General features: G+C 63.8%; 2 protein-coding genes across 2 annotated transcripts; both read right to left on the bottom strand.

Moving 5' to 3' along the window:
- Positions 1 to 757: 757 nt before the first annotated feature.
- Positions 758 to 5,509, bottom strand: TSFM (Ts translation elongation factor, mitochondrial). Its single transcript, XM_090128408.1, has 6 exons — positions 5,381 to 5,509; positions 5,018 to 5,170; positions 3,470 to 3,598; positions 3,272 to 3,391; positions 3,081 to 3,165; positions 758 to 1,212 (listed from the first exon to the last, which is right to left on the bottom strand). Exons 1-6 carry the CDS (start codon positions 5,396 to 5,398, stop codon positions 857 to 859), a joined length of 861 nt encoding a protein of 286 aa, XP_089984534.1. The 5' UTR covers positions 5,399 to 5,509; the 3' UTR covers positions 758 to 856.
- Positions 5,510 to 6,906: 1,397 nt separating this feature from the next.
- EEF1AKMT3 (EEF1A lysine methyltransferase 3) lies at positions 6,907 to 11,469 on the bottom strand. The gene is made up of 3 exons (XM_090128482.1): positions 11,028 to 11,469; positions 8,785 to 8,896; positions 6,907 to 7,511 (listed from the first exon to the last, which is right to left on the bottom strand). The coding sequence occupies exons 1-3, from the start codon at positions 11,289 to 11,291 to the stop codon at positions 7,099 to 7,101; spliced, it is 789 nt and encodes a 262-aa protein (XP_089984608.1). The 5' UTR covers positions 11,292 to 11,469; the 3' UTR covers positions 6,907 to 7,098.
- Between the last annotated feature and the right edge of the window lie 383 nt (positions 11,470 to 11,852).

The raw sequence follows: 11,852 nt of genomic DNA on the forward strand, positions 1-11,852 counted from the left end.
CCATTCCCCCACTCCTCAGCCCCACAGCTCCACCCCCTCAGCCTCAGCTCTGCTCTCAGCCCCACAGCTCCACTCCTCTCAGCCCCACAGCTCTCTTCCCATCCCCCCATCCCCCTCAGCCCCACAGCTCCGCCCCTCTCAGCCCCACAGCTCCATCCCCTCATCCTCAGTGCTGATCTCAGCCCCACAGCTCCACTCATCTCAGCCCCACACCTCCATCCCCTCCACCCTCTTCAGCCCCACGGTTCCGTTTCCCCATTCCTTTCAGCCCCACAGCTCTGCCCCTCTCCACCCCCTACAGCTCCATTCCCCCGCTCCTCAGCCCCACAGCTCTCTTCCCATTCCCCCGTGCCTCTCAGCCCCACACCTCCATCCCCTCCACCCCCTTCAGCCCCACGGCTCCGTTTCCCTGCCCTTCTCAGCCCCACAGCTCTGCCCCTCTCAGCCCCACAGCTCCATTCCCCCGCTCCTCAGCCCCACAGCTCCACCCCCTCATCCTCAGTGCTGATCTCAGCCCCACAGCTCCATCCCCTCCACCCTCTTCAGCCCCACAGCTCCATTTCCCCGTTCCTTTCAGCCCCACAACTCCATCCCCCTCAGCCCCACAGCTCCACTCCTCTCAGCCCCACAGCTCCACTCCTCTCAGCCCCACAGCTCTCTTCCCACCCCCCCGTCCCTCTCAGCCCTCCACCTCCACCCCGTTCAGCCCCACACCTCCATCCCCTCCGCCCCCCACAGCCCCTCAGCCCCACACATCACCCCCTTCCCCCCCCTCAGCCCCGCTCCTCCTCCCCGCACCGGAACCGCACGAAATCGAGCACCGTCACCCCGTGGGACCGCAGGAACTCCGCGACCGTCAGCGACGGCTGCAGCACGAAGCTCTGCGCCAACAGCCGCGTCTCCTCTTCCTCCCCATCCTCCTCCTCCTCCTCCCCCCCCTCTCGCCCCCCATCCCGTCCCCATCGCCGCCCACACTGAGCGGAGCCATTCCCACCACGTGCTGCGCCACCTTCCTGCCCACCGCCGTGGGATCGGGGCTGAGCCCCCGCTGCGTCACCCTGCAGGCCACCAGCGCCCCATAGCGACCCAGAGCCGTGTGGGGCGGGGGGGGGTCGCCGGGGGGCGGTCCGTGGGTGTAGGAAGCGATGAAGCAGTCGGGGGGCACGGCCAGGAACGCGGCGCGGCGCAGCTCCATCTTCTCACCCATGGAGCCTGGGGGGGAAACGTGGGGATGTGGGGGGGAAACTGAGAGTTGGGGGTCGTGGGGACGCAGATGGGGGGCGCGGGGGGGGCAAACACAGAGATTGGGGGCTTGGGGACGCAGTGCCATGGGGAAAGGAGGGGACAACTTTGGGTGATGGGGGAACACAGAGGGGACAATGCCAGAGCTGAGCGATGGGGACACAGAGCTACAGACTGGGGAGGTGGGGACACAGGGATGTGGGGGACATGGGGGGGACACAGAGAGAGTTGGGGGTCAGGGGGACACAGATGTGGGGACACAGAGGGGACACACACAGAGGTTGAGGCGATGGGGACACAGAGCCACGGGGAAAGGAGGGGACACCTTTGGGTGATGGGGGGAGATTGGGGGCATGGGGGACAACTGAGAGGGTTTGGGGTGAGGGGACACAAAGGGGACAATGCCAGACTGAGCGATGGGGACACAGAGCCACAGACTGGGGAGGTGGGGACACAGGGATGTGGGGGACATGGAGGGGACATTGAGAGAGTTGGGGGTCAGGGGGACACATGGGGGGACACGGAGGGGGCAAACACAGAGATTGGGGGCATGGGGACACAGTGCCATGGGGAAAGGAGGGGACACCTTTGGGGTGATGGGGGGACACAGAGGGGACAATGCCAGAGCTGAGTGATGGGGACACAGAGCCACAGACTGGGGAGGTGGGGACACAGGGATGTGGGGGACATGGGGGGGACACAGAGAGAGTCGGGGGTCAGGGGGACACAGATGTGGGGACATGGAGGGGACACACACAGAGATTGGGGTCATGGGGACACAGAGGGGACACAGGAAGAGTTTGGGGTCGTGGGGATGCAGATGGGGGGCACAGGGGAGGCAAACACAGAGATTGGGGGCATGGGGACGCAGTGCCATGGGGAAAGGAGGGGACAACTTTGGGTGATGGGGGGAGATTGGGGGCATGGGGGACAACTGAGAGGGTTTGGGGTGAGGGGACACAGAGGGGACAATGCCAGAGCTGAGCGATGGGGACACAGAGCCACAGACTGGGGAGATGGGGACACAGCGATGTGGGGACACAGAGGGGACGTTGAGAGTTTGGGGTGGGGGGGACACAGAGGGGACACTGCCACAGATTGGAGTGAGAAGGACACAGTGCCACGAGGAATGGAGGGGACAAAGGGACACAAAGGGGACACTGACAGAAAGACAGGGAGCTGCTGGAGAGGGGCCAGAGGAGCCACGAAGATGAGCAGGGCTGCAGCACCTCCCTATGAGGACAGGCTGAGGGAGCTGGGCTCGTTCAGCCTGCAGAAAAGAAGCTGCGGGGTGAATCATTGCAGCCTTCAGCACCTCAAGGGAGCCTGCAGACAGGAGGGGAGTCAGCTCTTGGGAAGGGGAGAGAAGTGCAGGACGAGGGGAAATGGCTGGAGTTGAGGGAGGGCGGATTTCAGCTGGATGTCAGGGGAAGTTGTTTGCTGTGAGAGCGGTGAGGTGCTGGAACAGCTGCCCAGAGAGGCTGTGGATGCCCCGTCCATCCCTGAGGTGTTGGAGGCCAGGTTGGATGGGGCCCTGGGCAGCCTGGGCTGCTGTGAAACGTGGAGGTTGGTGGCTTTGTGGGGTTGGAGCTTCGTGATCCTTGAGCTCCTCCCAACCCAACCATTCTGTGACGCTGTGATGCTGCCAGAGGTTGGGGTGAGAAGGACACAGCACCATAAGGAATGGAGGGGACACAGAGGGGACACTGCCAGGGTTTGGGGTCATAGGGGACAGAGCTGACACTGCTGAAGTTTGGGGTGGGAGGGATGCGGTGCTACGGGGACACAGGGGGGGCACAGAGGGGACACGGGGGGGGACACACAGCAAGCCTTCTCACCGATGGTCAGCGCGAGGCGCTCACTGAGCAGAGCCCCCCCGGGTTCCATCCGCAGCTGCGAGAGCTCCGCGGCGCTCAGGAAACGCTGCGGGGACAAAAAGGTGGGAGGGGGGCAGATGGGGGGGGGGGCTGAGTGCCACCCCGTCCCACCCCCCAGTGGGGTGACAGCGACAGGGTGACGCAGCGCCCACCTTCATGCAGGAGGCGGGGGGGGCCGTGCTGTGGCAGTGCCCCATGGCAGCCATGGCGGCGTCACAAACCAACCGCTGGAAGGCAGCGTTGCGCGCCACGAAGTCGGTCTCGCAGTTCACCTGTGGGATTGGATTTTTTTTGGGGGGGGGGCTCAATAACAGCTCCGTGCCACCCCCCCTGCCCTCCCCCAGACCCACCTCGACCAGCACGGCGCAGTGCCCGCTCTGCAGGGCCCCCAGCAGCCCCTCCTTTGCCCGTCGCTCCCGCAGCCGCTCCGCGCGCCGCCAGCCCTCCTCCTGCGCCCGCGCCAACAGCCACGCCTCGGCCTGGGGGGGCACAAAATTAGGGGGGGGCAGCAGCAAACCGGAGGGAAAACGCAGCTGGGGGAGAGGGGGGGGCTGCCCTCCTTTCTAGGGAGCCTAAATTTCCCACAGCCCCCTGCCACCCCCCCTCCCACCCACTGTTACCCCCCAGCTCTCCCTCCCCACTCTTTCCCTTTGGGTTCCCCTTTCTGTCCCCTCCCCCAGCCCCCCCCCCAAATCCCACCCCCAATTTCTTCAGCCCCCCCAAATCCCACCCCCCAATCCCTGCCATCAAACCTCCCCAAGTTCCTCAACCCCCCCCCCCACTCTTATCCCCAATCCTCCCTCCCCTCCCTGTTTCCTTCAAGTCCCCCAAATCCTGTCCCCCCCCCAACCCCCATCTCCATCCCCCCCCCTAAAATCCCAGCCCTCCCCCCCTTCCTTCTTCCAGATGCCACCAGCCCCCCCCCCATCCTCCTCCCTTCCCCCATCCATCCCAGCTCCCCCCCCCCAGCCCCCTCCCACCCACTCTTATCCCCAACCAACCTTTCCCCCTTTTTTCTTTTGGCTTCTCCTTCCTGTCCCAGCCCCCAAGCCCCCCCCCCAACCCTCATCCTCCCCAAATCCAGCTGCCCCACCCCCCCCCAACCACTGCCTTTTTCAACCCTTCCTGTTTCGTTTGAATCCCCCCCTTCTTACCCCCCCCAGCTCCCCAAATCCCACTCACTCAATCCCTTCAGCCCCCCCAAATCCCCAGTCCCCCCCCCCCCATTTTCCCCTTTTCCAGCTGCCCCCACCCCCCCCCATTCCTCAGCCCCCTCCCCTCAGCCCCCCTCCTACCCACCTTACCCTCCCTGTTCCCTTTGGGTTCCCCAAATCCTCATCCAAGCCCTTCCCAGCCCCCTCCCACCCACTGTTATCCCAAACCATCCCTCCCCACTTTCCTGCCCCCCCCCAGCTCCCCTAAATCCCATCCCCACTCAACCCCCTCAGTGCCCCCAACCCCACCCCCCATTTTCCCCTTTTCCATCTCCCACCAGACCTCCCCGGTTCTTCAGCCCCCCTCCCTCCCCTCCCCGTTTCCTTTTCGCCCCCCAACCCCCCTCCCCCCAATCTCCATCCCCCCTTCTCCCACCCCCCATCCTCCCCTCTTCCAGCTGCCACCAGCCCCCCCATTTCCCCACTTTTTGGGGAACCCCCCCTTTTCCCAGCCCTTACCCCCCCCATCCTCCCCACCCCATTTCCTTTGGGTTCTTCCTGTTCCCCCCCCACCCCCCTCCCCAAATCCCACCCCTCCCCCCTTCCTCCCCTTTTCCAGCTCCCACCAGCCCCCCACTCCCCCACACCCCCCTCTTCCCAGCCCCACCCCCTCCAAACCCCACCCCCCCAACCCCTTCGCCCCCCCCCAACCCCACCCTCCCCCCCTTTCCGTTCGCCCCCCACCTTCCCCACGTCCCCCTCGCACTGCCGCAGCGCCTCCTGACACTTCACGAACGGCAGCCCGGTGCTCTTCCGCAGCTTCAGCAGCGCCGGTTTGTCTGCAGCCAACGCCGGGGGGGCGGCGCGGAACCACCGCAGGGTGGGCCGCAACCCGACCTGAAGGGGGGGGGATTAAAGGCCCGTGAGGCTCAGGCAGGCCGCGTAGGCCTCAGCAGGCCCCGGGAGCGGGAGAAGCAGCGCGGGGAGCTCCCGGAGGGCCCCGGTTTTGTGGGAGGAAGGGCCCTGCGAGGCCCCGTGATCCCCCCCCCCGCCACAAACCCCAGGACCCCCCCAGGCTCCGCCTATCCGCCCGGCCCCGCCGCTCACCCACGCCGCCCGCTGCATCCCCGCTTGTCTCACGCCCGGTAGCGGCGCGCGGTTATGACGTCACAGCGCGGCGCGCACAAATGACGTCACGCGCTACGGGCGCCGACCGTGGTCAGTCCGGCGTAGAGCAGGAGCGGTGCGCATGCGCCCCGCGCGTACACCGGCTGCGCGGTGATTGGCTGAGGCGCCGTTGGGTGACGAGGGGGCGGGCAGAGGGGCGGGGCTTGAGCCGGGCGGGCGTGGCTCTTAAAGGGCCCCGAACCTCACAACAAAATAGAAGATTTGGGTTAAAATATACGAAAATAATCTTTATTCAAAGGAAGGGGGGGGAAGAACCCGGCGTCACCGCCCCGAGAAGCGCGGGAGCGGGGAGCACGGCCTTGGATCTGCCATCTTTAAGGACCCTTCCACACCAAGCACCATTACGGCGGTCATTAAGGGCTGATGTGGGTCAATTAAGGGCTGATGTGGGTCATTAAGGGCTGACGTCGGTCTCTCCCGGTGTCATGTCAGTCAGCACGGACTGCTGTTGGCGCTGACGTGCTGTGACGTCAATCAGAACGGACCAACGTTGGTGCTGTCGTGGTGTTGTGTCTGTTGAAACAGATGGAAATCGGTGCCTTGTGCTGCGTCAGTCGGTACAGACTGACATCAGTGAGATCCGGCTGTTACGTCAATCAGAACAGACTGACGTTGTGGTCTTTGTGCTGTGTCAGGCGGTACAGACTGCCATCAGTGTTATCATGCTGTTTTGTCAATCAGAACAGACTGACGTTGTTGTCTTTGTGCTGTGTCAGGTGGTACAGGCTGACGTTGGTGTTCTCATTGACTTCTGTCAGTCGGTACAGCCTGAAGTTGTCTCTGTGCTGTGTCAGTACAGGCTGCCATCGGTGTGATTGTGCCATTACATCAATCAGAACAGACTGGTGTTGTTGCCTTTGTGCTGTGTCAGTCGGTACAGCCTGACGTTGGTGTTCTCATTGACTTCTATCAGTCGGTACAGCCAGAGCCACCCCTGCGCAGTGTCAGTCGGTACAGACTGATGCTGGTGTTCTCATTGACTTCTCAGTCGGTACAGCCTGACATTGGTGTTCTCACTGACTTCTGTCAGTCAGTACAGCCAGAATCATCCCTGCGCAGTGTCAGTCGGTACAGACTGATGCTGGTGTTCTCACTGACTTCTGTCACTCAGTACAGCCAGAATCATCCCTGCGCAGTGTCAGTCGGTACAGACTGACATTGGTGTTCTCATTGACTTCTGTCAGTCGGTACAGCCAGAATCAGCCCTGCGCTGTGTCACGGCACTACAGCCTGACGTCGTCCCTGTGCTGTCAGTCGGTACAGAGTGATGCTGGTGTTTTCATTGACTTCTGTCAGTCAGTTACAGCCCGACGCCGTCCCTGCGCTGTGTCAGTCGGTACAGACTGACGTTGTGTCAGTACATGCTGTGTCAGTACAGGCTGCCATCAGTGTGATCGTGCCATTACATCAATCAGAACAGACTGACGTTGGTGTCCTCGTTGACTTGTCAGTCAGTACAGCCTGACATGGTCCCTGTGCTGTGTCAGTCGGTACCGTGTTGGTGTTCTCACTGAGTTCTGTCACTCAGTACAGCCAGAGCCACCCCTGCGCTGTGTCAGTCGGTACAGACTGATGCTGGTGTTCTCATTGACTTCTCAGTCGGTACAACCTGACGTTGGTGTTCTCACTGAGTTCTGTCACTCAGTACAGTCAGAGCCACCCCTGCGCAGTGTCAGTCGGTACAGACTGACGTTGGTGTCTCCGTGGTGCCGCAGCAGCCGGACGCAGAAATGCAGCGGCAGCAGCTCGTGGAAGAAGCCCTCAGTTCCCAGCTGGCGCCGCATCCCGCAGCTGAGGAAGGCGACGGAGCGCGGCCCGCAGAGCCGCCGCAGGGTGGCCAGCAGGGCAGGGAAGCAGCGCGGGTCGTAAACCACGTCAGCACCCAGCACCACGTCGTACGCGGGGCGGACGGGGCTCAGCTCGTCGCCCCACGGCAGCGCCTGGACAACAACGCGGCCCGGAGACGCGGCCAGCGCCGCTGCGTTCCTCTGCATGTTGTCATGGAGCTGAGCCACGGCCAGGGGGAGGTCGGTGAGGGTCACGTCACCTCCTGGGGGGGAAGGAGGGGGGAAGGAGAAAGAAAGGAGGGGGGAAGGAGAAAGAAAGGAGGGGGGAAGGAGAAAGAAAGGAGGGGGGAAGGAGAAAGAAAGGAGGGGGGAAGGAGAAAGAAAGGAGGGGGGAAGGAGAAAGAAAGGAGGGGGGAAGGAGAAAGAAAGGAGGGGGGAAGGAGAAAGAAAGGAGGGGGGAAGGAGAAAGAAAGGAGGGGGGAAGGAGAAAGAAAGGAGGGGGGAAGGAGAAAGAAAGGAGGGGGGAAGGAGAAAGAAAGGAGGGGGGAAGGAGAAAGAAAGGAGGGGGGAAGGAGAAAGAAAGGAGGGGGGAAGGAGAAAGAAAGGAGGGGGGAAGGAGAAAGAAAGGAGGGGGGAAGGAGAAAGAAAGGAGGGGGGAAGGAGAAAGAAAGGAGGGGGGAAGGAGAAAGAAAGGAGGGGGGAAGGAGAAAGAAAGGAGGGGGGAAGGAGAAAGAAAGGAGGGGGGAAGGAGAAAGAAAGGAGGGGGGAAGGAGAAAGAAAGGAGGGGGGAAGGAGAAAGAAAGGAGGGGGGAAGGAGAAAGAAAGGAGGGGGGAAGGAGAAAGAAAGGAGGGGGGAAGGAGAAAGAAAGGAGGGGGGAAGGAGAAAGAAAGGAGGGGGGAAGGAGAAAGAAAGGAGGGGGGAAGGAGAAAGAAAGGAGGGGGGAAGGAGAAAGAAAGGAGGGGGGAAGGAGAAAGAAAGGAGGGGGGAAGGAGAAAGAAAGGAGGGGGGAAGGAGAAAGAAAGGAGGGGGGAAGGAGAAAGAAAGGAGGGGGGAAGGAGAAAGAAAGGAGGGGGGAAGGAGAAAGAAAGGAGGGGGGAAGGAGAAAGAAAGGAGGGGGGAAGGAGAAAGAAAGGAGGGGGGAAGGAGAAAGAAAGGAGGGGGGAAGGAGAAAGAAAGGAGGGGGGAATGAAGGGAGGAGATAAAAAGGGGGAAAAGGGAGGAGATAAAAAGGGGGAAAAGGGAGGAGATAAAAAGGGGGAAAAGGGAGGAGATAAAAAGGGGGAAAAGGGAGGAGATAAAAAGGGGGAAAAGGGAGGAGATAAAAAGGGGGAAAAGGGAGGAGATAAAAAGGGGGAAAAGGGAGGAGATAAAAAGGGGGGGGAAGTGAGCCCAGCTCTCCCTGCCCCAAATCCACCCCACACCACCCAAATTCCCAGCTCCACCGGCGTTTCGCTGCCCCTCCGTCAGTGCGGGGGTCCCAGGGTGGGGGGTGGTGGTGTTTGAGGTTTTGTGCCCCCTCCCCCCCATTTGCTCACCCAGCAGCGCAGCCAGGATGCCGACGATGCCGGTGCCGGCGCCCAACTCGATGACGGTTTGGCCACGGAAATCCATGCGCTGCTCCTCAAAGTAGCGGCACAGGGCCAGGGCCTGGGGGGGGGCAGGGGGGGCATTGGGGTGGAAGACACGTGGGGAGGGGACAACCCCCCCCCTTCCTTGTTCCCATCCCCCCCGGGGCTCTCCTCCCCCTCCTCCCCCCCCGTTCTTTGGGGTCCCCCACAGCACACCCCCTGCCCACCTCTTGTGCCCCCCCCCCCCCTTCCCCAAACCCCCCCATCCCCAGTGTCACCCCCACCCCTCAGAACTTCCCCCCCCCAAACCCCAACACCTGCCATCTTCCTGGGGTGCCCCCCCCCCAACCTCCTGATAACCCCAGAGATCCTCAACCCTCCCTCTTCCCCACACCACCCCATGTCCCCCCCCGTAACCCCAGACCCCCCCACCCCACACACACACACACTCGGGACCCCCCCCCCCCAATTTCCCCCACCCTCATGACGTGCCCCCCCCCCCCCCCCCAAACCCACCAACACTCACCTGCCCCCCCCCACCTCTGCCAAACCTCAATGCCCCCCCCGTCTCCCTCCACCACCCGGTGCCCCCCCAAACACCCCTCCCCCTTGGGGTGCCCCTCTCCCCACCCCTGATGCCCCCCAGGGCTCAACCCCTAGAGACCCCACCCCAAATATACCCCCAAACCATATTTGGGTGCCCCCCCCCACCTCCAATGCCCACCAGGGCCAACCCCCACAACCCCCACCCCAAATGTCCCCAAACCCCAATGCCCCCCACCCTCTTCGGGTGCCTCCCCTCAACTCTCCCCCCACCTCCAAGGCACCCCCACCCCCAGGGTCACCTCCACCCCCACCCCCAGGACCCCCCACCTCCTACAACCACAGAGACCCCCAGTCTTCTCTTTGTCCCCCCCGACGTCCACCCCCCCTCAAATCCCCCCCATATGCCCCCCAGATCCCAGTGCCCCCCCTCCTTTTGGGGCTCCCCCTATTCCAGATGGCTCCCAACCCTTGCTTCTGCCCCCACCTCAGACCCCACAGACCACCACCGGTGCCCCCCCTGGCCACCCAACCCACAGAACCCCCCACCCCAAACCCCAATGCCTGATCCCTCCCCCAATCCCCCCCCCCCCACAGTGCCACCCAGTACCCCCCACATCCCAAACGTCTCCAAATTCCAACAACCCCACCTTCCTGGGGTGCCCCTCACCCTCAGCCCCCCCCCCCCCCAAAAATGCCTCCCATACCCTCTTAGGATGCCCCCTCTGGTCTCCCCCCACACTCAGCGCCCCCCAACACCCCCCACCCTCTTGGGGTGCCCCCTCCAAGTTGTCCCCCAGACTCCCTCCCAAAGTGTCCCCAAACCCCTACATCTCCCCTCCCCACCCCAAACTCCAACACCCCCCACCCTCTTAGGGTGCCCCCCACTCTCAGCCCCCCCACCTCCCCAAAATGCCCCCCATACCCTCTTAGGATGCCCCCTCCGGTCTCCCCCACACTCAGTGCCACCCAGGCCCCCCCGACCCCCAAAATGTCCCCAACACCCCCCACCCTCTTGGGGTGCCCCCTCCAAGTTGCCACCCATCCCAAACCCCCCCAGATTCCCCTCCCAAAGCATCCTCAAATCCCCCCCTCCCCCCCCCCCCAGTGCTACCCAGATCCCCCCCCCACCCCAAATATCCCCAAACTCCAACACCCCCCACCCTCTCGGGGTGCCCCCACCCTCAGCCCCCTCCCTCCCCCCAAAATGCCCCCCATACCCTCTTAGGATGCCCCCTCCGGTCTCCCCCACACTCAGCGCCCCCCAACACCCCCCACCCTCTTGGGGTGCCCCCTCCAAGTTGCCCCCCACCCCCAAAACCCCCAGACCCCTCTCCCAAAGCATCCTCAAATCCCCCCCCCCCACTCCAAACATCCCCAAACTCCAACACCCCCCACCCTCTTAGGGTGACTCCCACCCTCAGCCCCCCCCTCCCCCCAAAATGCCCTCCATACCCTCTTAGGATGCCCCCTCCGGTCTCCCCCCACACTCAGCGCCCCCCAACACCCCCCACCCTCTTGGGGTGCCGCCTCCAAATCGCCCCCCACGACAAAACCCCCAGACCCCCCCCCAAAGTATCCCCAAATTCCCCCCCCCAGTGCCACATAGAACCCCCCCTCACCCCAATTCCAGCACCCCCCACCCCTTAGGGTGCCCCCCCCCTCACCCCATCCCAGACGGCCGCCGCCATCCCGAGCCGCGGCCCGTGGTGCTGCGCGATGCGGAGGACGTGGCCGCAGAACCGGAACCGACGCAGCTCCAGGAAGGTGTCGGAAAAAAGCTCGGGGTCGCGGGGGAACACGGCGGCCAACGGCCCGGACTCAGCCGCGTCCTCATCGCCGGACCCTTCATCCTCGTCGTCGTCCTCCTCCTCTTCCTCCCCGCTCCCGGTCCCGCAGCTCACACGCCTCACTTCCGTGGACGCCGCCATCTTGGCGGAAGTGAGACCCAATTGGTCAGGGAGGGGGCGGTGCTAGCCGCACTTTCCGGTCACGTGGCACAGGCAGGAGCTGGCGTTTCCGGGGATCCCCGCACGTGTCTCCTCACGTGTTCCCTCACGTGTCCCCGCACGCGTCCCGCTGTTCCCGGAGCTGCCGCACCGCCCCGCATCGCATCGCACCGCCCCGTCCCACCGCTCCACCCCCGCTGCCCCCTCCCCCCCAGTGATGCCCCCCGTCCCACCCCAGTGGCCCTACCCCAGTCCCTGACCCCCCGCCCCATCCCAATGTCACCCCCTCCACCCCTGCCGCCCCCCCCTTCCAGTGCCGTCATCCCCTGTCCCATCTCAGTGTCACCCGCTCCATCCTTGGCGTCCCCTCTCCCAGTAATGTCTGCCCTGCCCCACCACAGCGGCCCTACCCCACATGCTGGCACCCCCTGCCCTGGTGTCACCTCCTCCATCCCTGCCGTCACAGCATCGCCGGATGGTTGGGTTGGGAGGAGCTCAAGGATCACGAAGCTCCAACCCCACAAAGCCACCAACCTCCACGTT

Source organism: Phasianus colchicus, chromosome 33 (genome assembly GCF_987193195.1).
Source record: "Phasianus colchicus chromosome 33, bPhaCol1.hap1.1, whole genome shotgun sequence".
NCBI lineage: Eukaryota > Metazoa > Chordata > Aves > Galliformes > Phasianidae > Phasianus > Phasianus colchicus.